Raw genomic sequence first — 27,632 nt, 5'->3', positions numbered from 1 at the left:
CCAGAGAGTAGTAAGACTGGTAGTAAAGTGCTACAGGAAGTGTCCAGAAGAGGGCTGGGATTTAAAACAAAGTGGGCAGGCCTCATGGAGAAGGCGGGGAACATAGCCATAGGACCCCCTCTCTCCACCTGCACTGTGAGGCAGAGTACCTCTGTCCCGCATCTCACGACTGCCAAACGATCTCGCGAGGAGACAGAGACCAACTTCTAGCGTCCCCACGCGATTGAATGGCTTTGCCCCAAATATCGCGATACTTCCGCTTTTACGCTTTCCAGTGTAGTCTCCGTGAGAAAATTTTAAAAGTCGATTTTTTTAAGCGTAGGTTGGTAGTTGCTTACGCATACTTCTGTGATGAAGTTCTAGGTATTTGTTACAAAAATGAGGAGAGAGGAAAAAACAATGTGTCAGAAGTGGGATTCGAACCCACGCCTCCATCTGGAGACCAGAATCCCCAGCGCGGGGAAGCGGAGCTTGAGTCTGGCGCCTTAGACCACTCGGCCATCCTGACACCCTACAGAAAGGCGGAGATCTTCCCTAAAGTAGAGATCGATGCGCAACGCTTCTCTGACGCGTATTCAAAGAAGTGCTGACGTCAGGGTTGCTTAGCAACGGCAAAAAGGAAAGCTCCCTGTGGATTGAGAATTTGCGGGAGCAGAAAAAATTTTCGTGCATGAAACTGGATACAAGTCTCTTATGGACCTTACAGCTGTCACCCCATTTGAGATAAGTGTGCAAACATTTCTTGTGTGCTTAGCCTACCCAGATTTCGGGAAGGAAGGGAAAGGAAGAACGTCTTTTTGCCTTGTTCTCTGGGTCGGCTTTCCAGACTTTCCTTTACTCGTCTTAATCGTGGTTAGCCTCCCCCTGGTACTAGGATTTCGTTCTTTTGAAGATGGTAAGAAACAGAACACCAAAACCCTAACGAAATAGAGGACCCTGTTCTATAGGGTAACACTTTTGCCGCCTCTGTTTAGTTTCCTTCTGTCCTTACATCGCCTCGCTTTAAAGTTTCTACTGGGTTCCGGAAGTGCCAGCCGGGAACTGCTAGGGAAGTCGGAGTAGGGCGCGGAACGCTTCTGCCAGAGCAAGGGCCACAGTCTCAAGGCCGTTTCTGTCCCAGGGCCGGAGAAACTCAGGAGTGACACGCTCGGCCCTCGACCTTCCTGGTCACTCTCAGGTTATCCCGATTGGAAATCTCCAGGTTGTCTGTTGCCAGGTCAGAGAACAGTGGCAATTTTTAAGGGGGATGGTGGGTGAGAGTCACATCCTCTTAACCCACTTTTCCAGCCGTTCCTCAGCCTCCTGCCAGTGATTTGAGTTCTGGGCCTGAAAGGCCCCAGGTTAAATATTTTAATGGGGCCCTAAAACTAAGCAGTAAGAAATTATTCCTCCAACTAGATATTGAGAGCCCTTCGGCGTCAGGAACATTGTGCTAAAATAATCTTTGTTGGCCAAATGTTGCCAGGACAGTGCCTGGCAAACGTAGTCTTAGAGGATAAGTATTTGAACTCAACCATTGCAACTGCTGTATTCAGAAAGCAGAAATATAGTCTTAGGAATTTTAATTAGATTTTAGTCTTAATAGGCTATTTTTTGTACTCATTAAACGTTGCAAACGTTTCCTTTTAGGTCTCTTTTCTGCATGGAGAGATAATTTGCGTTCCAGTATGCCCTGTCTTTGGTTTCCATAGACTTCCTTAGTTTCATGATTTTTTTTTATAATTAAAGAGAAAATGGGTAGTGAGAAGTACGATAAACAACAAGATACGAAATGTGTGTATTTTCTGCCATAAGCTATAGTTATGTTGGGAAGTTATCCAGGAAATGATTTCCAACACGGCAACAGTAACCCCTTAATTATTTGTAGGTATGTTTTTCTAATTGCGAAGTACACACAAATTGTTGAAAGTACAAATTAAATCAAAATAAAAATTATCTATAGTCAGAGGTAATTACTAACATTTCATGTATTTAGTTTTTCAACTGCCATATTTTCCCCCAAAGTCAGGTGTACTACATAGTTTGCTTATCAAATAATATTATGAGCTTATGTACTTTCCAAGTACTGAAGTTAAACATTATTTTGTATAAATTTTAATGAGGATAACCCATTTCAAACCCATATTGTTCAATGCTGGATTATTTCTAATTCTTTGTTGTCATGAGCAGTGCTATAAAAACTTTTTGTGTAGACAAATATTTTCAGACATCCATAATTGTTTCCTTAAATTTCTAGAAGTGAAATCATTAGGTCAAAATTTATCCAGTTTTAAAGCCTTCTTATGCATGATGCCCAACTGCCTGTTAAAAAGATATGAAGTGATTTAGATATCCCAAACCTGACCAACACAGGATGTTAGGATTAAACAGACCATAAAAACATTTAATAGGTGAAAAATGGCAAGGTATTTTTTAAACATATTAGTGATGTTCAACACATTTAAAAGATGTTTTTACTTCTTCATCAGTAAATTGCTCATCAAATTTTTATTGAGGTATTCCTTTCCTTATTGATTTATATTTTATGAAAACTAAGCTCTTACAGTTTCTAAATACCAAGAACCCAAGCAGAAATTCTCTAACCAGAATCCCATTAAGTACCTTAAACATGTGGTCTGTTTTGCCATCTCATGGAAACTATGAGGTATAAAAGTAATGGGATTCCTATACAAATTTTTAAAGCCAAACAGTGGCCCACATTTAACATCCTTGTAATGTTCTTATCCTATACATTTATTATGCTATTCCTGGACATTCTTTAATTCTTTTTTTTTTTTAGAGACAGAATCTCATTTTGTCACCCTGGGTAGAGTGCCGTAGCGTCACAGCTCACAGCAACCTCCACCTCCTTGGCCCAGGTGATTCTCTTGCCTCAGCCTCTGAAGCAGCTGGGACCACAGGCACCCACCACAACGCCCGGCTATATTTTTGTTGCCAGTTTGGCTGGGGCCGGGTTTGAACCTGCCACCCTCAGTATATGGGGCCAGCGCCCTACCCACTTAGCCACAGTCGCTGCCCTCTGTTTAATTCTTTTTTCTTCCTTTATGGCACATTAAACACCTGCTATCTTGACATTATCTGTTAAATAGCTTTAAGCCCATTTTAAAACAAGGTGAAGTATAATTGAACATATATATTTACTATTTACTAACAATATTTATTGTGCAAGAAGGCTCTCTGGAGGCCATTCTACATTTTTATGAAAAAAATTTCCTACAAGGGTAATTTTTAAAGGTCTGACCAATTATTTAAAGAGAGTAAGCAAGAGGGACAAAAAGGAAAAAAGCTGATAGTGAAAACAGGATTTAATTTCCAACCTTGAAATCAATCTGACATTTTACCAGAGGTTCCATAAAATCATCTGATTTTTGTGACATCATTTCCAGGATTTACTTTAGATTAAATAAGAGTGCATTTGAACTCAGATTGACCATAAATTGCCAGTTGTTGAAGTTGGGACACAATACTGGGAGTTCAATGTTATATTTTCTTTATTTTTGTGTATGCTTAATACTTATTTAGGTTTCCATGGAAGGGTACAATATAGAAAGAAAGGGAAAAAAATCTACCAGGAGGCAGAAGCTCAACAACTCAGGAGACTCAGATGGGAGGACTGCTTGAGACCCAGTTTCCAGGGAATTTCAGGCTGTGGTGAGCTATTCTCAAACCACTGTACTCCAGCCTGGGTGACAGAGTGAGGCCCTATCATTTTAAAATAAATAAATTACTAAAAAACACCCAGAGTCTCATCAAAAGCATCTATGATAATATTTCTTTAGTCATTTAAAAAATAAATGTAGGTTGAAAATGTGAAGTTTTTCTACACTAAAGGAAACTAATATCTTCTCACTTTTTTCCTGTTACATTCTTCTTGTGTATCACAAACCCTGAACAGCGTTTGGCAATCACACCCCATACAAATCCAAATTCTGTATCGTGCTCTGAATGAAGAATCTGGTACATGTGTGTACCTGAAAAGATTACCTTCAAATGCCTTGCTTACATATCAGAATTCAAATGCAATTAAAAAAAAAATCAAACCTGAGAAATTTACACTTTCTCTCCAACAAGGAAAAAGGAAATGTAACTGGAGCAATGTTGTCAAATACAACTGTTATTCACACATTTTGATATCTAAGCTACTTTGTTAACATCTTAGCAAAGCCAATTCTCCTACAATTGCTTGGGTTTTCTTATTATTCTTCGCAGAGACCTCACACAGGAGGAATTTCTGGTTAAACAAAGTACAGGAATTAGTCATTTAATTACATAATTAAGTTAGGCCTGACCTAGTCGTTTATATCTGTAACTCGAGCACTCTGGGAGGCCAAGGCAGGTGGATTGCTTGAGCTCAGGTGCTGGAGACCAGCCTGAGCCAGAGCAAGACCCCCATAGCCAAGTGTTGTGGCAGTCGCCTATAGTCCCAGCTACTCAGAAAGCTGAGGCAAGAGGATCACTTGAGCCCAAGAGTTCAAGGTTGCTGTGAGCTGTGATGCCACAGCACTCTGCCTAGGGCAATACCTTGAGACTGTCTCAAAAATTAAAAAAAAAAAAAAGAAAGAAAAGGGCACTAAAAAATGCAGTCAGCTTTCTCTCAGAATATTGTGCTCCACCAAATTCTCCTGCAGCACGTTTTATTTATCCTTAACTCGCCATTAATTGTGCTCCACTTCTTTTTCATATTTTCCCCCTTTTAATGAACTTTTCCAAGGACAGAAGCCATGCTCTCTTGTATTCTTCTCAGGAATCATATTCAGCTGGGGCACCCAACTCTGGTTAGTTGTGTATTTGAATCAAAGAATGTCCTTAATTTGTGAAGAGGCAACTCACCCACCCACCATTGGAACATTAAGAACGCTTTGAGTTTTACTTTTTTTTTTTTTTGAGGTAAGTCTCTGTCACCTTGTGTAGAGTACAGCACTCTACCAAGGGTGACATAATGAGACTGTCTCAAAAAAATACATAAATAAAAATGGCAGGCTTTTTTAAAAATCAAAAATTTAAATAAATACCAATGAACCCACTACCTATACCAGATAATCAGTTAACACGTATCAACCTATGCCCCTCTTCTATCCTATCCTCCCACACGCTCCATAAGTAACCATGATCTTTTTGTTCATATTACAAAAAGGGTATCATAATAGTCTTGTGAAACTGTTTGTTTTTTTGGAGACTGGGTCTCACTGTGTTGCCTAGGTTGGTTTCAGCCTCCTAACTACCCAGCTCATTCTTCTGAAGCTTTTCTCACTCAGCACTGTTAGTAAGATTCACCCTGATAGATGCATTCTCATTCAAGTCAGAAGTAGCTTTGTTGAATCCAGGAAGACTGCTTACCATTGCTCCAGCTGCTGCTTTTAATAAAAGTGCAATAAAATCCTGCTCCACTAGGTCTATTGGGAATAAAATAGACACAGTGTGATATCCTCTAAGTTAGCCTGCAGATAGCCCCATCACTGATAACAGCAAGAACCAGGAGTCCATCCCAAGGGAATGTGTCCTTGGACTGGTACAGAGTATCCTTTTTATGGGGCTTTACTCTTCCTCCCTTCCCCAATGGACTAATTAAAGTGGAATGTGATTCTGAGACTTTTCACCCCATTTTCCAGTTGAAGATCCTTCAGTTAAGAGTAAAGTGTTATTAGGCAGGCATTCAAGGTCAATGGACTGGAACTTCAAGGCTTCCAGTCTCTGCTCTGCCCCTCATATGCAGAAAATAATCTATGTATGTTTCAGCGGCAGGATTTGATGTTTGTGGTCATGTGTTCCATCTCAGTTTTAATCCTGGCTCTGCTGCTTCCTAGCTGTGCACCTTGGATAAGTCATTTACCCTCTCTCTGCTTCAGTTTCCTTATCTGTAAAATAAGGACAATAGTACATACTTGATAAGGTTGTTATGAGCATTAAATAAGTTATTGTAAATAAAGCTCTTCATAATAGGTGCCAAGCATTGCTCCATGTCTTTATATGTCATCATATACACTTATTTCTCAGAGTATTCAGCAAAAGCTAACCTAACCTTATGGAAGCCCCTGATAATCTTATTTCCCTTAAAACTTGATCAATAAAGAATTAGGACATGGTACCACCAACTCATTATCTTCAGCCATGGAACCCCAATGCCTGGTACAGAATTTAAGTATAGATCATAATCTCATCTTCTGATGCCATGTTCAGCAAGGGAAATAACATTATTCAGAATGGGCACTAATCCAGATTCCTAGGAAAAGAGCTATTCTCTTGGCTTTATTTTTCTTCCTCACCACATGTTAACTCCATGCGCCCCAGAGCTTGGGCTGGTGGTTCTGGATGAGGAAGCAAGTCTTGGGCCCTGATCTATGCCAAGCATTACTGTATTATCTTATTGCCAATTACAAAAAAAAAAAAAGAATGAGAAAACACTTTCATAGTAAAATTACATGATTAGCCAATATAAAAGCTATAGGTTATGGATGTCCAACATTACTTTTTCAGCACCATTAGTGATATGGTACTGAGAAAGTAGTTTTATCACGAGTGGAAATAAAATATTGGCCAGAATGGGATTCTGGACTCGTGGGAAATCAAAACCATTAACCACTTCCTTTCCCCCTTCCCACATGTATGAACCCAATCCCAAGAAGACCCAGCAAACAACAATATAAACATCCATAGTCACTTTATTTTTAAACAGAGGATCATGTACCCACTGAGAAGCAGGACTAAGAACCATCATGGGGGCTTGTTCAAAATGATCTGCCCTTGCCTTCTGACTCTACAATGCCTCACATTCCAAAGGCCATGGTGATGCCCCTTGAGGACACATTAGAAAGGCCAATTCCCCCATTTCTCAAAGGAGATGGAGAAAAGGAGGCAAGAGGTCAATGAATCCCTAGAATACTACCCCAGAATTCTTCCAGGGATCGCATATGACTGACCGCCAGTTCACAAATGTGACTGGGAAACAGTGGACGGAGTTGGGTAGAATATTAATTATCTTTGATTATGTGCACCCAGCACCAGGATACACCTTTCATTAGAACAAAGGGAGCAGATAAAGCCCTCAGAAAAGATACAAAGGCAAAGAGACATTGATTAGAAATTATAATAGAGATATAATGGGGCCATTTCCCACCATTACTGTAAAATAACTATAACTAACAAAAACACATACAGGCCTCTTTAATAGAATTAATAAAACTACAGCAGATGGGGAATTGGGATAGAGGTACTGTTCCCAGAAGGAAAATCTGGGAAAAAGGGAACCATGCTGACAATAGGGCCTTGTATAGTTCCATTCTAGATTTTCAGAAAGGAGGCCTAGTCCAGACATGACAGCAAATACCCACAATCACTATGTGGGGCCAAACCAGAGGCAGCCAAGATGAGCCAAGAAGGTGTGTCTTAAATGGCTCTCCAACTCCAAAGATTATCCATATTGTTTGTCCTCTCCAGAAATGTGTAAAATCACAAAGTGAAACACTGGAGGTATCTGGTTTTTATTTCTGGGAAAACCTGATATTTCTCCTTACATCTCACAATTTGTATAGGAAGAAAAAAAATGGCAGAGAACATGGACATCCTGTCTCCCAATGCAAGGGCATGGAACATGGTAAGGACATCCAGTGGTGATAGAAAGTGGCAAGACAACAAATGCCTTGTGCCTGGTGTAGGATTATAGCCAACAGCTCTCATGGCCTGAGTTCACCTCCTCAAGGAGAAGTCTCCATGGAATGACCGTGATTCCCAACGTGGCCAGAAAAGCCATCAATCCCACTCATGGGACAGATGATCAGTGGAGCTGCACTCTTCCCCCCTGAGTAACTCAGACTGAAGTAGGGCCGGACAGGCCCACAGAAGGTAGCATGAGAGAAAGTAAAGGTGTGACACCTCTCTGTCACATTGTAGAAGGAGACCTCGCCAGCATCATAGTCCAAGAAAATCCCCACCCGTTGGAGGGGGGTCCGCAGGGGAAGGGCAGTCATTGGGGATGTAAGAGCCCAATATTCCTTCCCATACCACAATGACACTGCCCAGAATCCATTCTGGGGAGCTGAGGTTACTCCACCTTTTCTGCACACTGAGTCTTCACAGACACCTATGGTCCACTTGGCTTTATCTCCCACCTCTACCTCCCAATAATGTCTCCCAGCGATGAAGCATGGAGAGCCCAAGACACAGGGAAACAGATTGAACCGCTCAGGGTTGTCAGGCAGGTCCTGTTGGAGGTAACTGTACCGCACTTGCCGCAGATTATCAGACAGGATGAGGCTGGGGTAGGCCGTGTCTGGATCCAGAGTTACGTCCACTGCAGAGACACAAAGGGGAAGGTCAGCCTGAGAATCAGGAGAGCCCACTCTAAAACATCTAGCCTTCCCCCTATCTTTCTGAGAAGAGGGTAAGAGCTCCCTACTAGAGGTTGTAGTCATTTTATGATGAAATAATATCATAAAGGTCATTATTCAAAAATTATTGCTTGGATTAGCTGGTTACCATTTTGTAGCCAAGATAATACTGAAAGTATTAAATGTCACCAGTTTCCTTTCTTTCACATTGTAAGCTACAATATCCATCATAAAGTGAATTTCAGGTTTTCTTACATATCCATAATCACCTAATCTGCAAGTTTCAGGAGCCGAAAGTTTCAAAGAATTCAGAATATTACAGACTTTAGATAGGCAGGCTCTGATGATGCATTTTACTCAACTATTTTTTTTTTTTTTTAATTGAGACAGAGTCTCACTTTGTCACCCTTGGCAGAGTACCATGGCATCACAGCTCACAGCAACCTCAAATTTTTGAGCTTAAGTGATTCTCTTGCCTCGGCCTCCCAAGTAGCTGGGACTACAGATGCCCGCCATACAATGCCCAGCTATTTTTTTTGTTGTAGTTGTCATTATTGTTTAGCAGGCCCAGGCCAGGCTCGAACCCGCCAACCTCAGTGTATGTGGCTGGTACCCTACTCATTGAGCTAGGGGCACTGAGCCTTTTACTCACTATTAATAGAGCTGCTGTAAGACATGAATGTTCACCTCAATGCTGACAACAGGGCCTTGTATAGTTCCATTCTAGATTTAGAACCTAGAGACAGATTCTAGTCCTGCATTAATTCACAATTCATTTGCTATAAAATAATGAAAAGGCTTGTGGCTTTCAAAGATTTGGGATTTTGGAATTATAAGGGACTGGGAATATTCTGGGAACAAATTTGCCCACCTTTCAAATCACTCTTATCCATTCTATGAGATCTTTACTCTCCACATTCAAACCCTATTCATCATCCTCTAATGTCTAGTTTAAGACCTACATCATCCTCAGAGTTTTTCTTAACAGTTGCTCAAGCCATTGTACTTTTCCTTTTCTGTGCATCACCATGTCATCTCCTCTGGTATTACAACATCTTGAGATCATATGGTTACTGTTTTCCTATTTTAAAAGCACTGACATATATTTTCTCCTTTGCTCTTCAGATTATTCAGGAGGAGGATTCTCAAACATGATCTCACAGAAATCAAAGTTCAGACAAGCTAAATGACTCTCACAAAAGTTTCAAGACAGGCAACCTACGGAGGTGACCAAGAACCTCAGAACCCTCAGTTCAACAATCTGTGCACAATGGCTACCTATCTCTTTCTTGTGTCATGGGTATATCTCAGACCTCCAACTAAACAATGCAAACTGCAAGAGTAGAATTTCTCATACTCTGTGTTCCCTCTAAAGTACCCCCCGTACAAGTATCAGACAATGTAGGATGCTATGTAAGGTACTCAGTATTTTTTTGGAAGAATTAAATATGGATCACAGTCAGTGGACAAGTGAATGAAGACATATTGTATGCAGAGTTTTTCTCTTTTCAAGAAAAGGTGGCCATGGGACTATGGAAAGTACACACCTCATGTACCTCTTAAATTGTGGATTTTCCCAATCTCTCTAAATCATAATATGAAGGTGATTGTGAAGGAAAGGGGGCTTTGCCTTGAGGCATAGTGATGGGATGAGACAAGACTCTTAAGATTCTCTATAGCACTCAGAACAGGAGGTCAACTCCATTACTCCTGCTTGTCACAAATCAGTTAGCCCCTGAGGCTAAGCAGGCAGAGCAGTATACCATTCATAGCTATAGTTAGATTTACAAGGATTTTTTTTTTTTTTTGTAGAGACAGAGTCTCACTTTACCGCCTTCAGTAGAGTGCCATGATGTCACAGGACTCACAGCAACCTCTAGCTCTTGGGCTTCCGCGATTCTCCTGCCTCAGCCTCCCGAGCAGCTGGGATTACAGGCGCCTGCCACAATGTCTGGCTATTTTTTGGTTGCAGTTCAGCCAGGGCTGGGTTTGAACCCGCCACCCTTGGTATATGGGGCTGGCGCCCTACTCACTGAGCCACAGGCTCCTTACCCCAGTATGGTTTTGTCTCTCATCACCTACCTGAATATAACTGAGCCTCTCTCAATTCTGAAAAAACAAAGAGAAAATAAATTTTGGAAGTCACTTGAGTATTTCTAGGAAATATATTATTGAGGGAACTTTGGTTAGTCATCATAAAGCGATGGTCTACACTAGAAACCTCAGAACCACTACTCTCAGCCACACACTGATTTCTTCATACAACGTATGAATCTATCATCCAGCCAGAGCTTTGAGGGAAGAGGGATTAGGAACCTTGAGTAGACAGATATCCAGATGACTGAGACTGGTAGAATATGGGGTCAAACTGAGCTAAGATCAAGGATTCCACCCTCCAGCAAGCCTGTAGGCTCTGCAGAGGGAACCCCAGTTCCAGGCCCACATCATACACTCCTCTTCGCTATCATAAGTTATCTCTGTTTTAGGAGCTGGGTAGCTCAAGTGACAACCATTGCCACTCTGGGGTAAATAAGACTTATAAGGTATTTTAAAGTTGACAAAGCATATTCATATATGATCTCATTGAGAAGAGCAGAAGACGTAAATGACAGCAAATCAAGGAAAATCATACCTGAACTAATCGCTTTTGGTATTACACACTATATTGAGTGGAGTTTCTCCCTATTTGTCTTGCTTGTCCTCCACAAGGAGAGTTCCCTACTCTATGTTGCTAAATGCCAAGTACATATCTGAAAAGATGTAATACAAATTAGGATTTAACATAAAGAATATAGGAAATAATCAAAGATTATGAGGGTAATCTGTAATAAATAATAAAAAGGTTTACCTATATCTAAGGATTTCAGACTGCACCAGATTGCCTACCTAGGTACTTAGTATTCAATAAGTAGCCAACTTCAAACTGAATGTGGCTCAGGAGCAAGAATTTAGATCTGGAAAAGCTTCTCAAAATGCCCAGAAAACTTTATTTAATAAACATAAATATAGGTCTTATTATGTGTTAGGTTTCCTTCTAAAGATGTTACAAATGGTAAATAACGTTAATCCTTATAACCTGAAAAGGTAAGAACTATTACTTTCCTCACTTCACTGATGAAGTGCTATTAACCACTTCCCTGGCGGTGCTGCCTCAGTCTGTGCTGCTCGGTTGCTCCTGTCCTGCTAGGCACCTATGCCCACAGCAGGAGGAACTCTGTACATTTAATTTATATTATTAATTAAATTAATTTTAAAAATGGGCTCAAGTGAAACTTAACTAGGATAGTTTTTGTTCACTCTCTTTCCCAATTAAAATTAAATTAATTCTGTATTAATTAAATTTTAGATTGTCTATTTTTCTCCTCCATTAATGTAAATGGAGAACTGATTGAATATAGTTAACAGACTTCAAATTAGAATAAGAGGCTATTAATTGAAAAACTTAATAAGACTATAAGGAAGACATAAACTATCAGGGGAGGCTGGCCAGTGGGTATCACTCTTGTCCCATCTCCCACACTTTTAATACAGATGCTGTCTGAATATTCTAATTCAAATGCAGAGACTCCACTTTTAATGCTCTTCTCAAGAAACATCAACATCCATACATAGCCCAGAAGATAGATAAATTTACCTTGGATTTTCTCCATATCTGACTGCATTTTTTCTAAGGAGAGAAAAGAAGATATTCAGTTTGTAACCCACTATCTGGCTGGAACATATATCCCCTTCAAACAATACAAAGATATTTACTATAAATCCATTTCTCTCCTGACACCTCTCCTCACATTACCTGTGAATTGCTTTAGACTCTCCGTCAAGAATAGACATTTTTGGGCAAAAATATGGATTTTCTCTTGCAGATCTGGAGGTGTGATCCAGGGTTCAGGGATCCTGATTCTTTCTGCCCTAAATTAAAGAAAAAAAAAAGAAAATACAAGTAAATCCCTCCCTAATTCCATGACCTTCCAGGGGCCATAACAGGGTCTAGAGTAAAGTGTCCAACATAGGTAGACAACCTTTAAAACCAGCCACTACAGCTGTTCCCATCTTCTCCTTCTAGGCTATGATTTTCTAGACCAGAACAAGGGAGACATCTTACTCACTCCTGTATCCCCCAAAGCACTCTTAGCTCGTGGCTTTTCAGATAGCAAGTATTCATTTCAGAAAGATTTACTGAATTTAACTATGAGGCTGACCTTGCCAGAAAGCACTATAAATTCTATGACAGTCCTTGATATTCATGGTGGGCAAGTATCCAGAATCCTCAAGTTCCCAAATGGTGTGTTTAGACAGATAGGCATTCTGACGAACAATACTCAGTTTCCCCACTTCTGCAAAGGAGTCTATGGAAAAGACCACCAGTTGCTTACCTAATACCTCTTCTCTCATCTTTCACCTTTTATGGCTCATGGTTGCCCAGTGTTCCTTTTATCTACCTACCCTTGTGACTGACTCTGGCCTTTGAGAAGTAAGAAATATCTCATAGTATTTTGCGAAGTCTGCTTAAAAAGGAATGTTACATGACTTATCTCTTTCCTTCTGGCCAGCTTTCAACCAGCTATGGATTAGACTGTATCAGGACTATAACTTGGAGACAGCAGAATAGGCAGCCCCAGGCTACCTACCTACACACTTCTTATATGGTGAGAAAAATTTGTATTATGTTTAAGCCTTAAGCCAATGAAATTTTGGGTTTATTTCATATAACCAAACCCAATGCTTAATGTCACAAACTGCAGAGTGTAAGATCTACCTCTACATTAGGTTAGAACTAGACTGGCATCAAAAAGTGGTATGTAAAGGCAGTACTGATACAAGTTCCAACTCACTTCCATCCCAGGAGCCCTTAAGAAGCTCAGTTCTATCAAGATTCTACCCATAGAGATCTCCTAGCCAACATATGCATCTATGAGGCCCTACCCCATCTTCCCAAATGCTTCCACATAGTCAAGCTGCATGTTCCTCAGGAGGGTTTTCACCTCTCAGTATTTAGTCACTTCAAAGTTTAGCTCCCTCAAAGTCAATCTCCACCCCCAAAGGCACTCTTCTACATAGTACCAAACATCATTTTCCCACAGCCTATCCCATTTGCGTGCCACGCTTCCTGCTAATATTACTTTGCCCTGGCTTATTCACACTCTCCCTCTCTGTCATGTTCCAAGTCCCAGGGAGCTCTTCCCCAACTTTTGTTTAATGGTGGAAAAATAATTAAAATAAGATCCAGAGACCAGGTGGCTTATCAGTAATTATATAATTCTAGGCCACTCACCCCTTCCTTAGGCCTCATTTTCTCCATTATAGGAAAGAGAGAGAGAGAACACAAAAGGGAAAGGATTTTGAAATGCACAATTTTGAAGCAACAGCCATAGACTACCTTGCACTCTGCCCAAGTCCCTGTAAGGGGCCCTATCCTTTCCATGGAAGTGTCCTCATATCCCTAAATCCACCAGCAGCCTCCTAAGTGGACACCCCTACTCCACACTTGGTCAATATCCTGAGTTTTACTGAGAAGAGCTATGGTTCACCTAGTTCCTTGCTACCAGTGACTCTCTTCGGGGACAGTAGAATATGTCTCATTTTGGTAAGATGTCTATCCTAGGCTCTGGGTTGCTTTCAGGATTTACAAATGTAAGGGAGGCAAGTCTTTCCGTGCTTGATTTAACCCTTGGGAGAAAAAACTGTACCTGCTCAATGTGTCCCCGATGTCCTGTAAGAGAAAGGAAAAGGATAGACATAAGGAGTCATTCATAACTAAAGTTTTCTTTCATAGATGTTTGTTGAAAATCCAACTATGGAAGGGTTCTCCTGGGAGAAACCAAAAACAAGGGTCACTGAACATAAACTGAACATATAGCCTTACGGAGCTGGGAATCGGGCAGAAGAGACTGAGGTACACGCTGTATGTTAAACCAGCATTTTCTACGCCCTCCTTCTGCACTCACCATCTACTGGTCAAGAACCTCATGATTTCAAAATGTACCAACCCAAGCATCTTACCTCTGTACCTCAACTGTCTACCTGTCCTGCTTGCTTTTCACTGTGAAATATCAAATTCACAGAAAAGCTGCTATACAAAGAACTCCTATATATCCTTTTCCCAGAATTATCAACTTTTAATTGCTAATATTTCATGTTCTGTCTCTCTCCTCTCATATTTAATATTTAAAAAATATTTATCTTCAAACCCTTTTCAGAGGTCATTGCTTAGATTATATCTCTATATGTCATTCCTAAGAACATTTTCTTACATAAGTACAGTATCATTAGTGATATGCTTATCACACATATTCCAATTTAATCAACTGTCTTAATAATTTTGTTACAGCTATCCCACACTGCTCCCCCTTTTGGTAACATTACCCAGGATCATTCACTGCACTTAGTTATCATGACACATGTCTTTAACTGAAAACAGTTCCTCAGCCCTGATTTGTCTTTCATGGCATTGAAATTGTTTAATACAAGCCACTTTATAAAATGTCCCTCTACTTTCTCAGATAATTCCCTCATGATTAAATTCAAGTTGTACCATGGCTCACGGGAAGCCGAGGTAGGAGGACTGCATGAGCTCAGGAGTTTGAGACAAAGCCTAAGCAAGAGCAAGACCCCCATCTCTACTAAAAATAGGAAAATTAGTGTGGCATTGTGTCAGATGCCTATCATTAAAGCTAACTGGGAGAGGGCGGCGCCTGTGGCTCAAGGAGTAGGGCGCTGGTCCCATATGCTGGAGGTGGCGGGTTCAAACCTAGCCCTGGCCAAAAACCAAAAGCTAACTGGGAGGCTAAAGGAGGAAGATCACTTGAACCCAAGAGTCTGAGGTTGCTGTGAGCCAGTGGTTCTCAACCTTCCTAATACTGCAACATGAGGAACTGTATTAAAGGGGTCACGGCATTAGGAAGGTGGAGAACCACTGCTGTGAGCTATGATGACACCTCAGCATGTGGCCTGGGCAACAGAGTGAGACTCTGTCTAAAAAAAAAAAAAAAGAAAAAAATTCATGATGAGAATATGCTGTTTCCTTCTAAATGTATATTATACTCCCTTACTGGTGATACTAATTTTGATCATTGTATAGTTATTATTTTCCTATTTGTAATAAGTAATCTATAAATGATAGTTCTAGTTTTCATCAAACTTTCCCACTTACATACAGCATCCATTGATAATTTGTCTAAATCAATTTTTATGATGATTGCCAAATGGTCACTTTCTAACTTCAAAATTCCATCTATATTGCTTAGTTGACATTCCAATGAACGGAAGAATTTTCCCTTATTATTAATGGGAACTTACAGATTCTTATTTTATTCAATTCAGTGAATAAAAGATATATGCCATAATAACTAAATGCAGTGAATGATCCTGGGTAATGTTACCAAAAGGTGGGGCAGGGTGGGGTAGTTATAACAAGACAGCTGATTAAATTGGAATATGTGTTGTGGGTTAGATAAGCATATCACTGTTCAGTTTTCTGTTCATTTTGGTCTGGACTTAAGGCTAGGCACAGTGGCTCATACCTGTAGTCCTGCACTCTGGGAGGCCCTTGAGTTTAGGAGTTCAAGATCAGCCTCAGCAAGGGCAAGACCCCATCTCTAAAAATAGCCAGGCATTGTAGTGGGCACTGTTAGTCCCAGCTATTCCAGAGGCTAAGGCAAGAGGATCTCTTGAGCCTAAGAGTTTGAGCTTGCTGTGAGCTATGACACCATGCACTCTACAGAGGGCAACAAAATGAGACTATCTCAAAAAAAAAAAAAAAAAAAGTCTAGACTTAACCAGAGAGTCTTGTCACTCCCTCTATTACCTCCTATCTCATTCTCCCCATCCCTTTTTTGGTTTCCTTTGTAAAAATAAGCAGATACATATATTTTCCAATTCTCCTTTTTTTCTTACACAAAATGTCACATACTCTATATTTTACACTTTGATCTTTTCACATAGCAGCTCATAACAGTTCATTGGTATCTTATTTTTTACAGTTGCATAGTATTCCGTGTGTATCACTGCATATATATGCACAATTACCTAAAACAATCTCCTAGGTTTAGAAGTTAGACTATTTCTAATATTTTGCAGTTGCGGAAGTTGTGCAGCAAATAAACTTGTGCATATGTATTTTAGGAGACAGGACCTTGTTCTGTCTCCCAGAATGGAGTGCAGTGGTGCCATCATAGCTCATGGCAATCTCAAACTCCTGTGCTGAAATGATCCTCCCACCTCTGCTTCCTAAAGTGCTGGTATTACAGGCATGACCACCCTGCCAGGCCATTGTGTGTCTACAAATATATTTGTGTATACGTATATCTTCAAGGTAAAGTCCTATAAGAATTTTTTTTTTCTTTTAAATAAAGGGCATCGCCTAGACTAGATGCAGTGGTGTCATCATAGCACACTGCAACCTCAAATTCTTAGGCTCAAATAATCCTCCTGCCTCAGCCTGCAGAGTAGCTGGGACTATAGGCATGTGCCACCAAACCCAGATAATTTTTCTACTTTTTATAGAGACAGGGTCTTGGTCTTGTTCCGCCTGGTCAGATCTCAAGCAGTCCTCTCACCTCGGCCTCCTAGAGTACTCAGATTACAGGTATGAGCTACCACACCTGGCCTAAATTCTCTTTTTTCAATTGATACATAATAGGTTTATATATTTCCAGAGTACCTGTGATGAATTAATATTCATATAATTGGTAAAGATCAAATCAGTGTAATTAGAATAGTCATCACTTTAAATACTTATCTTTTATGTCAGAAATGTTCAAATTATTCTCCTCTAGCTGTATATACAGAGTACCAAAAAAAGTTATACTTTAAGTTAAAACTATATTAAAATTGTAATACTTAACATATACCTATGTTTATCTTTCATTTTCTTTTTTTGAGACAGAGCCTCAAGCTGTCACCCTGGGTAGTGTGCTGTGACGTCACAGCTCACAGCAACCTCTGACTCCTGGGCTTAAGCGATTCTCTTGCCTCAGCCTCCCAAGTAGCTAGGACTACAGGCGCCCACCACAACGCCCAGCTACTTTTTGGTTGTAATCGTCATTGTTGTTTGCCAGGACCCCGCTGGGTTTGAACCCGCCAACTCTGGTGTATGTGGGTAGAGCCTTAGCGGCTTGAGCTACAGGCACCAAGCCCCGATTTTTATCTTTCATATTGTGTCTTGTATCTTTTATAATTGCACAAGTCAAACATGATTTTTGGATATCTATAGTTCTGCTAAATATTGCCAAATTCTCCTCCAAAAGGTTGTATGATATTGCAGTCTCACCCCCAGCATCTTCGCCAACAGTATACTAAGGTGAAAATTTTTTTGCTGTTCTGGTGAGTACAAAAGGTTATCTCAGTTTAATCAGCATTTCTAAGTACAAAGAACATTTTTCCAGCTGTTTACAGATTTTATGTCTTTAGAACATGCCTATTTGCATCTTTTGCCCATTTTTCTATAAGACTTTGTCTTTTCTCCCTTAAGTTTACATAAGTTCTTTATATAAGTTCTCTTATTAGAGCTATAATTTCTTTTTTTTTTTTTTTTTTTTGTAGAGACAAGAGTTTCACTTTATTGCCCTCGGTAGAGTGCCGTGGCGTCACACAGCTCACAGCAACCTCCAACTCCTGGGCTTAGGAGATTCTCCTGCCTCAGCCTCCCGAGCAGCTGGGACTACAGGCATCCGCCACAACGCCCGGCTATTTTTTTGTTGCAGTTTGCCCGGGGCTGGGCTTGAACCCGCCACCCTCGGTATATGGGGCTGCCGCCCTAGAGCTATAATTTCTATTTGTGGCATATATTTTATTTCAATTTAACATCACCTTTTGACTGGTTACAATGTGTGTATGGTTTTTTTCCCTTGTGCTAACACCAACTGCTTTAATTACACCGGTTTTATAGTATGTTTTAATATCTAGTAGGGCCGGTTCTGTCTTAGAGATCTTTCTCAATGTACCCCAGCTACACATGTGCTTATTTTTCTATCTGAAGTCTATTATCAATCTTTGTAGATCCAGAAAAAAGGTTATTGGTGTTTTCATTGAAATTGCATTAAGTTGGGCAGTGCCTGTAGCTCAGAGGGTAGGGCACCAGCCACATATAACTAGGCTGGCAGGTTCGAACCTGGCCCAGGCCTGCTAAACAACAGTCACAACTGCAACAAAAAAATAGCCGGGTGTTGTGGCGGGTGCCTGTAGTCCCAGCTACTTGGAAGGCTGAGGCAAGAGAATCACTTAAGCCCAAGAGTTTGAGGTTGCCGTGAGCTGTGACACTACAGCACTCTACTGAGGGCAACATAGTGAGACTCTGTCTCAAAAAAAAAAGAAATTGCATTAAGTTTATGAATATGAAGAGCTGACAATTGAGATGTCTTATCAAATAAATGGTATCTATTTATTCAAATTTATTTTGTTTCTTTCAGAAGTGTTTTATAATTATAATAAGTGTATTTCCACATAGGTTTTTCTGTATTTCTTGTAAGTTTATTCCCTGGTATTTCATCATTTTTTTTTGCAATTGGAAATGGGGTATTCCCTTTTACTATGTCTTCTAGTGGCTCTTATCTGGCACATAAAAGCCAATTATTTCTCTTAACTTCTTTTCCAGTTCTTTTTTTGAGACAGAGTCTCACTCTGTCACCCTGGGTAGAATGCCAGGGCGTCATCATAGCTCACAGCAACCTCAAATTCTTGGGCTCAAGTGATCCTCTTGCCTCAGTTTTTCTATTTTTAGTATAGACAAAGTCTTGCTCTTGCTCAGGCTGGACTCAAACTCCTGAGCTCAAGCAATCCATTCACCTCAACCTCCCAGAGTGCACACTTCTCAGTTCTTATACCTCTAATTCTTTTCTCTTACCTAACTGAATGAGTTCAAACTTTTAGTACAATGTTAAATAAAGGGAGATAATGGGCATCTTGCTTTATCCTGACCGCAACAGTACTGCCTCTAGTATTTTGCTAGATTCAGCTTCCTTTTCCAAAGACTTCTTTCAGAAGTACTTTTTGAAAATCAGAGACCCTCCCCTGAGTCCATGATCCCCCATCCCTCTTTCTTTCTCCCCTTTCCTCATAATACAACTTCAGTTTTATGATTCATCTATTCTAATATATTCTTACAAATAACTTCTACCTTAAAAAAGTTTTAAAATCTTAAGAATGGTGCTTTCTTAGGCAACAGATACAGGCAAATTGGAACCATTCAGAGATTAACGTGGCCCTTGTACAAAAATGACACAAAAATTTGAGAATCGTTTTATATTTTTAATGTTGACAGCATCGCTATTCACAATAGCCAAAAGGTGCAAAAGCCCTAAATATCAACTAATAAAAAAACCAAACGTAGCATGCATACAACAAAGTTATTTAGCCATAAAAAGAAATGAAGTACTGAAACATGTTACATGTTAATGAACTTTGAAAAAAATCATTCTAAGTGAAACAAAATACCACATAGCATATGGTTTCATTTATATCAAATATCTAGAATAGACAAATCCATATAGCCACTGGTTGGGGATAGGAGGGAAGGCATGATGGTTTAATAGTGTGGGGTTTCCTTCTGAAGTAATCAAAGTGTTCTGGAATTTTTTTTTCTTTTTTCTTTTTTTGAGACAGTCCCTCACTGTCGCCTTGTGTAGAGTAATGTGGCATCATAGCTCACAACAAGCTCAAACTCTTGGGCTCAAATGATACTCTTGCTTCAGCCTCCCAATGCCTGGTTAGTTTTTCTATTTTTAGTAGAAACAGGGCTTGCTCAGGCTGGTCTCAAACTCCTAAGTTCAAGCAATCCACCTGCCTCAGCCTTCCAAAGTGCTAGGATTACAGGAGTGACCTAGCCCGAGGCTGTGATCTGCATTTAAATAGTGGGTTACAACTGCACACATTGTGAATTTACTAAAAGCTACTTTTATGCCACAAATTTGCATTAAAGTTTATTTTTTGCATATTTTACAAAACAAAACAAAACAAAAGCCCAAGTTCACCTCGCCAAACCCCAACCCTGGACCAGCCCAACTATCTGTTGTCTCAGTGACTACAGCATAGCAGTCAAGATCTGAGAAAGCAAAGCACACAAGAAAGTCCAGGGCAGAACAGTCCCACTATAAATGGATGTTCACTGGACAAATAATCCTACTATGGCCAGGCACAGTGCCTCAGACCTGTAATCCTAGCAACTCTTGAAGACCAACATGGGACTATCCCTTGAACTCAGGGTTAGAGACCAGCCTGAGCAAGAGGAAGACCCTATTTCTACTAAAAATAGAAACATTAGCTGGGTGTTGTCAGAGAGTGAACAACAGGGTAACACAACTCAGGTCAAATAATATCAGAACTGATATCGATTTGGTTTAACAACACAACCATTATTTGTGACTTTATGCAGAGGTGCCACAGTGGAATAATTTAGCCAGGAGCCATGGTAGGGGGAGTTGAGTAGTAACAGCTGAGCCCCTGTAACTAAGTCCTGCTCACTGCTAATGCTCAACTAATGTTCAACTAATTGTGCATTAGGTCCCATTCCCACCTGCCTTCTCAGAAACAGCACACTGCACACGTTAGTCCATTCTATTTCCCACACATACTTCAAAAATATGTTTAACTAGTTTCCTTAGCATCATCTCCACAGATAGCTCCAGAATCCTACCTCATCTCTATTTTCTTACATCCCCTCATAGTCATATTTCTTGAAATAATCTGCTCTTGCAGTCTCCATTCACCCCACCCAGTCACTACTCTGACTACTGAAACATTGCATTTAGACGCCAATGTTCTTTCAGGCTTAAACTGTAACAGGGGTCAGTAAACTTTCACTTAGAAGGCCAAACAGTAAAATATTTTAGGCTGTTAGTCTCTGTCAAAAATATTGAATGCTGCTGCTGTAGCAGAAAAACAGTGATAGGTAACACATAAACAATCATGGCTGTGTTCCAATGAAAATGTATGGACACTAAATTTGAATTTCATATAATTTCATGTAAATTTCGATTTCATGTATCATAAAATACATTCTTCTGATTTCTTCCAATCATTAAAAAATGTAAAAACCATACCTAATTCCCAAGACATACAAAAGGTGATGGGCTATAATTTGCTGACCCTTGCTCTATCCAGTCATCCCTTTTTAATGGCATTTTATCAACACCTGTGGTAACTGTTCACTTATTGTCTGAGCTCCACATTAGAATGTAATTCAACAAATGTTATTCAATACTTGATAGTACCTAGAAGGAGACAATATGTGCTGAATGAATAAATAGAGAGACATTAGCTTGTTTTCTGTGGTTCTGCTGGGAGAGATCTACAGCTTATCACCTCCGCTTCCAAGATTAAATAACAGGACTCGTTGGGCTAACCATTCCTGCTCAAGTGCTTTGTGGCTGTGGTAAGAATTATGTATATGTTAAAATTATAGGATACAGGAATGAGGAGCATCTTTGGGTGACATATGGTCCAGCCCCCCATTTCATGAGCAAATGAGGTCACTGAGGCCCAAAGATTCAAGAGCCTCCCCCTTGATCAGACCATTTGTCAATGCAGGGAAGGCTTGGACATCATTTCTTTTTCTTTCCCTAAAACAATGCAAATGACTGGTCCAAGCTGTGTCAACAAGAACTTCTAGTGTACATTTTCCTTCCAACATATCCAAACAGAGTTTGGCAAGCCCTTGCCTTGCTTACATAATTGTAAAGAAGACAGGAGGTTCTGGATACTACTTGGCAAAAAGGTGAAGAAAAACTATTTTAGTGGTGGCTATCTTGGCAGAGTTCTCTAAACCTTACCTGCAAGAGCTCCCTGGTAGGTTGCTGTTGCTTCTCTTCCAGTTGGCTGATTAGGCTGCTGAGGTGGGAGATGTTGCAGGAGAACTGGGTGATGGCACCGTTGATGCTGTTGTAGATGGCCAAGTCCAGCTCCTCCAGGCGAGCCAGGAGACGATATTCATGCTCCTTCAAGGAGTGATATAGCTGCTCAAACTCCCAAACTATCTTTTCCCTTTCCATCTGGGTCAGGCTCTATATAGATGACAGGGAAGAGCAATGAAGGGAAAAAGTATCACTTCTAGTGCCCTTCACATTTCTCCCCTAACTACATCATTTCATCCGAGGATACAGAAACAAGGACCAGGTACACTCACTTATCATTTCCATTCTTCTGCCTGCCATGGAACACTTGCATTGTAATACATTTAGCATCCCTGCCATTCTTCCAGCTGAGAGACGAAGAAACACCCACATACCATTATACTGGTGAAAAGTGCAGTACCAGCAGGGTACTGGAAAACCTCAATTCTTGTCCAACCTACCAATTTCACAGATGAGGAAATGAAGGCCTGGAGAACTTACATGACTCCATCTACACAATTAGGTAGTGTTAGAACCTACAAGTATCTCCAGGTGCCCTGATTCTCAGAGAAGGGCTCTCCCTTTTAATGATTCCTTCACAAAGAACACCATTGTATGCATAACGATTTGAGTCTCCTTTGGCTCATAGAGAAGAGTATAAGACATATTTTCTTTTTTTTTTTTTCATTTTTATTTTTTTTTTTGAGACCGAGTCTCACTATGTCACCCTTGGTAGAGTGCCATAGCGTCACAGTTCACAGCAACCTCAAACTCTTGGGCTGAAGCAATTCTCTTGCCTCAGCCTCCCAAGTAGCTGGAACTACAGGCACCAGCCACAACGCCCAGCTATTTTTTTGTTATTGTTATTGCAGTTGTCATTGTTGTTTAGCTAGCCCAGAGCAGGTTCGAACCCTCCACCTTTGGTGTACATGGCTGGTGTCGTAACTACTGTGCATCGGGCGCTGAGCCTGTTAAGACATATTTTCAAGCAAGAAGAACTGAGGTCTCAGCAGACTATATGGGCAGAAAGAGTGATGAGATGTAAAGACAACATGGAAATAAGTTCCCTGTCCAGTTCTTTACTGGACCCTGCCAGGACTGACAAAATTTCTCACAAGAAGATACCACACAACTAGTCCAGGAATTTGCATTTCAGATGTAAATAATGCTGAATGGGGATGTGTAATATTTTATTTATTGTTCAAAAAAATTGTAAACACCTAAATGGTAGATATGAAAATGCATATATAAAAATTTCTGTATTTTGGCTTTTTTTTTTAAACAAACTTCCCAAATATCCCTATCAGATTAATACATCAGCCACTTGCCAAGGCCTTGTGAGACTAGGGAAAGAGGGCAGAGTGAAAAAGTTAAAAGTGAAGGATTGTTAAGAAAGGGAAACATCTCAGAGAAAGCAACAGTAGAGCTTACACAAATCTACTATTAGCACCTGTCTTCACGATGGTACCACAAAGGAAGCTAATTGTGACCAAGAATTTTGTCTATCTCAGCTTTGTCAAGGATCAACTCTGATCTACACAAAGCTAGCAGGATAAATTTTACTGATACGTGTAATTTCCAGGGTTTCCAAACTTGACTCCTCCATCCTTCCCCAAATGAGGGGGAATCCCTTGGTTCTCCAGGTAAGTTACAACTGCCATGTGGTTGCTCCACCTGTACATATAAGTTCTGGGTGACATAGCTGGATGAGGTTAAGGGAAGTGACACTGCCCCATAGAAGAGGAAATGACCAGCAAGCACAATGTTAACTGAATTCCAACAACCCTTACCAAGAGTTCAGCTCGTGCTTGCTCTCCCTGTGCCCGACGTCTCTTCTTTAAGTCTTTCACTCTTTTTAGATGGTCCAGCTGATTCTGAATTTGCTCCTGAAAAAAAGAAAAATAGTCAGTTCAAGATTAGGCAGATGCTTAGCATCAATGTGGTTACTCTGCCTATCACAATGGAACACATACTCCTGATACCTAGTCCCTCTTTTAGAGCTTGTCCTCAGACCACACTGGCACCTACAGAACAAAGTCCCAGAGCACAGGGCCACCACTCCTTCCCTTTGGCAATTTATGTGTATCTTAAAACATGAGTCATTTACCTGTCCCGAGGAGACTGCATGGCTTAATTGAAAAGTGACCAGACTAGGAAGCTTAAAGTTATAGTTCTTCAAGAGAGGCATACTAAGAAAATGTGTGACCTGGGAAAGCCCACTTTCACAGCCTACTCAAGAGCTGAAAGCTCCATAAATGTTAAGTGATTAATTATGCATGAATGCACTCACATTTAAACCTGGACTTGTGTATTTCTGCAGCTCTCAAATATACAGCATCAGACTCCTTGAATGTTGCTTAATACTTTGTTTCTATATTATTGTCTAGTTGTATCTAATACTTCACTGAGGGCTCTGCACATCATATGATTTGTTTTAATCTTCATAATAACTCTTGTCTCCTAACTTTCAGAGTGATTAAATGACTTCAGCAGTAAAGGACTATTCTTTTCTGTGAGCTTCTAGAACAATATTACAAGGAAGTGTTGTGGGAATGTTTACAAACTAAGTGATGGGAATCTGCTTGATGTACAGTTAACATCAGAATGTGTTTTGTCTTTACTTGATTGGAAGCTGAGGGGAGTGAGTGTCTTCGAAGCTTGTTGACGTGTACGTGGTTTTCCACACTTCTTTTATATTGTCAAAAAGAGGTTCTCCATGGGCTGTCTCTACGTACAATGCGGCCGTGAGCTGGGATACGCAGGGGCAAATAGAGAAAGAACAGTGGGGGTGGGGAGACTTCTGGTTTCACCAGCTACAGGTTTTCCTCCCAAATCTGAATGCGGAGGTTCTGGAGCGGACGGAGAGGAAATGACGGTTGTGAACCACACGTCCGGCTCAGCCATTTTCTAGGCGGAAAAAAGGGAGGCCCCTTCGGCTCTCTCCTTCCTTTGTCCGACTCCCGCTCCCGCCCCTCCCGCTCCGCGCCCTCACCTTGAAGCCCTCCACTGCCTCCTCCAGCGGCAGCACGCTGTGGCCGCGGTGCTCGCGGGAGCGGTCGCACACCACGCAGATGGGCATCTGGTCCTCCTCGCAGTACAGCTTCAGGGGCTCGCGGTGCTTCTCGCACACGCCCATCTCGCCCCCGGGCCCCGACGGCCGCTCGGTGCGCAGCTGCTTCACCAGCTGGGTCACGTTGGCCAAATGCCGGTTGGGCCGCATGTGCCGCTGTGGGAAGGTCTCCCGGCACTGCGGACACGACACGTTAGTCTCTGCCGCGCCCCAACAACGGGCGAGGCACGCGCAACAGATGTTGTGGCCGCAGTCGAGCATCATGGGCTCGGCGAAGTACTGCAGGCACACAGGGCAGGTGGTCTCCTGCTGCAGGCACTCGGCCACGCTCCCGGAGGCCATAGCGCCGGCCCGCGGGGGCGCAGGGCATGGGCCCCAGCGCCGAGCTCTACGCTGAGCCCAACTCTCCTGTGCCCTTTCGCGTTCGCTGCTCCTGGGCGGCGCGGGGAGACAAGCGGGCACACGGAGGGCGGCGCCTCTCAGGCCCGGATCCCAGACGCGCCCGCGGGCGGGAGCCTCGGACTGGCCGGGCCGCTCCCTGCGCCTCTGTACCCGCTGAGGGAGAGCGCGAATACTGCTGCCTCACCCGGCCTCACGGCTGTGTCAGAGGAGCCGGAACGAAGCGCCGCGGACCGGGTTTACAGGGCCAGGCGCAACAAGCGCGAAAGACAACGTGGCCGCGTCCGAGCGGATCCCGGCTGCCGCGTAGACCCCACCCCGGCGCGAGCGGAAGAGGCGGCTCGGAGGCGGGGCTTGGCCCGCACCTCCCGCGAGCTGTTCAACTTAGTGGCCTCTGGGCTTCGGCTGTTTCTTTCTAAAGAGAAGTTGGCTGCTGGGCCGCCGGCCCTTGGGCTGAACGTTCCAAGGGTTCTGCCTCGGGTCACAGGAGCAGGTTCCGTCTCTAGGGCGCAGCGGTGACGTAATAACCCTGCCACACGCTTCGGGCCTACTTCCAAGCTTCCGTAGTTGATGGGCCTAGTTCGTCTTTGTTGGGTTTCTTCCTGGTGCCCAGGGCTTAGCCCCTGCAAGAGAAAAGCTGTTTTTATATCGATACTGGGAAGAGCAGATATGTGGCTTCCCCATAGATCAGAGGATGGGGGTAGCAGACTGACCTCCACCTGGTTTGTGAGGTACTTTATTAAACAGACCCCCTCACAGGCACTCGAAATTTGTTGAGAGAGAGAGAGAGAAAAAAAGCTTTCTGTGGGGCAGAAACAAGCCCAGTTCTGCTACTTCTCGTTTGTGCCCAAACAAGTTGGTTTACCATTCATTCTGAGCCTCAGAATGCCTCTAACATAGAGATGGTAATTATACCCAAGCAAGGAGGTAAACTTCATTATAACTTTAACTTTTTGAACCTTAACCAAAGACATTTATCCCTTAAAATAGTTTGCCTACTCCGTAGGGTTGTTGTATTGAGTAGAACTTAACAATAATTTGCTCCTTTCTGAAATATAGGGAAACTGAGAATCCTGGGTTTTCTAAGGCAGGAGTGGAAAATGTTCTCGTGTTGGAAGGCCACATTAATTTAGCTATAATCAAATAAGGCCACATTCAAGAAACTTCAATTAGGTATACTTTAAAATGTACATTATTTTATAAAAATCTAAGTACTTAATAATTTCAAAAAATGAAAAACTACTTGTTAATTTTAAAGTTTAACTTGTTAATGACTGTGTTGTATCTGCTTTTCGTTGAAAAGCATTTGAACATTTGGTTGCAGCATGGGGGGGTCCATAGTTTCAGTTGATCCTCTAAATAGGTATCAGTCATTTCTACTCTGGCGCTCCTCGATTTAGCTTAGGTAGAAGAATGTAGATTCACAGCACTAAGTGGTTCAAAAACAAAAAAGCATTGGGGGGTATGTTGCCAAAGGTGTAGGTATTCTATTGTATTTTTCCTTAGTTTAATTGTATTTTTCTTAGCATCAAACAATGACTAAACTATCATCTACTGAGAGCTCAATCAGTTCCATTTGTAGTTCTTTAGATGCCTTGGTGATACTAACTAGATGAAGCTGAAATGCTAATTTGAGTGTGATGTCATGGTTCTCAAAGTCAGTGAACCTTGTTGTATTCTCCAATTAATAAATCTATAACAGCTGCGTATTTAAATGACTACATACATATGCTCATCGATGACCTTTGCTAACTGGGGAAAATGGTCATAGGAAGTTGCCCTTTGAAGAAGAAGTGTTTTGAAAAAAGTTTTTTGAAATGCTTGGATCTTTTGTTACATACCATATATAAACTTAATTTAAACTTGCAAATAAATATTCAAATTATTTTGACTTGACATAATATCACAGGAATGCTACTAAATGCTTAAGATTTCCAATAGAAAACTTTCAGTAATTCAGATTGCTGATTCTGTTCTTAATAAAATGTAACTATATGTTCTCACAGAGATAAAATT

At 41.3% G+C, this 27,632-nt stretch overlaps 1 protein-coding gene, 1 non-coding gene and 1 pseudogene across 3 annotated transcripts; 1 reads left to right on the top strand and 2 right to left on the bottom strand.

Annotated features, from left to right (window-relative positions):
* Positions 1-402: 402 nt before the first annotated feature.
* On the bottom strand, positions 403-508 carry TRNAL-CAA (transfer RNA leucine (anticodon CAA)). Its single transcript has 2 exons — positions 471-508; positions 403-448 (listed from the first exon to the last, which is right to left on the bottom strand). It is a non-coding gene; the product is annotated as a tRNA-Leu (tRNA).
* Positions 509-6,641: 6,133 nt separating this feature from the next.
* Positions 6,642-25,924, bottom strand: TRIM27 (tripartite motif containing 27). Of its 2 annotated transcripts, XM_053602186.1 has the most exons (8): positions 25,140-25,924; positions 23,938-24,033; positions 22,088-22,318; positions 14,012-14,034; positions 12,118-12,233; positions 11,959-11,991; positions 10,407-10,433; positions 6,642-8,287 (listed from the first exon to the last, which is right to left on the bottom strand). In XM_053602186.1, exons 1-8 carry the CDS (start codon positions 25,557-25,559, stop codon positions 7,692-7,694), a joined length of 1,542 nt encoding a protein of 513 aa, XP_053458161.1. In that variant the 5' UTR covers positions 25,560-25,924; the 3' UTR covers positions 6,642-7,691. The 2 variants fall into 2 exon arrangements, with proteins under 2 accessions (XP_053458161.1, XP_053458162.1); XM_053602187.1 differs by lacking the exon at positions 10,407-10,433 and having other exon boundaries at positions 25,140-25,917.
* On the top strand, positions 19,470-19,570 carry LOC128595112 (uncharacterized; annotated as a pseudogene).
* Positions 25,925-27,632: the final 1,708 nt, after the last annotated feature.

The sequence above is a fragment of the Nycticebus coucang genome, chromosome 9, assembly GCF_027406575.1.
Source record: "Nycticebus coucang isolate mNycCou1 chromosome 9, mNycCou1.pri, whole genome shotgun sequence".
Classification (NCBI taxonomy): domain Eukaryota; kingdom Metazoa; phylum Chordata; class Mammalia; order Primates; family Lorisidae; genus Nycticebus; species Nycticebus coucang.
The sequence above is the reverse complement of the archived record's forward strand: the minus strand, read 5'-3'. Positions and strand labels throughout refer to the sequence as shown.

Excerpts from the sequence above, each read along its gene's own strand:
- TRIM27 (XM_053602186.1), bottom strand. The coding sequence starts at position 25,559 with ATGGCCTCCGGGAGCGTGGCCGAGTGCCTGCAGCAGGAGACCACCTGC. Across the intron at positions 24,034-25,139 it reads AGGCAGTGGAGGGCTTCAAG|GAGCAAATTCAGAATCAGCT; the intron begins GTGAGGGCGCGG and ends TCTTTTTTTCAG. Across the intron at positions 10,434-11,958 it reads AGATATGGAGAAAATCCAAG|AATTGAGAGAGGCTCAGTTA; the intron begins GTAAATTTATCT and ends TTGTTTTTTCAG.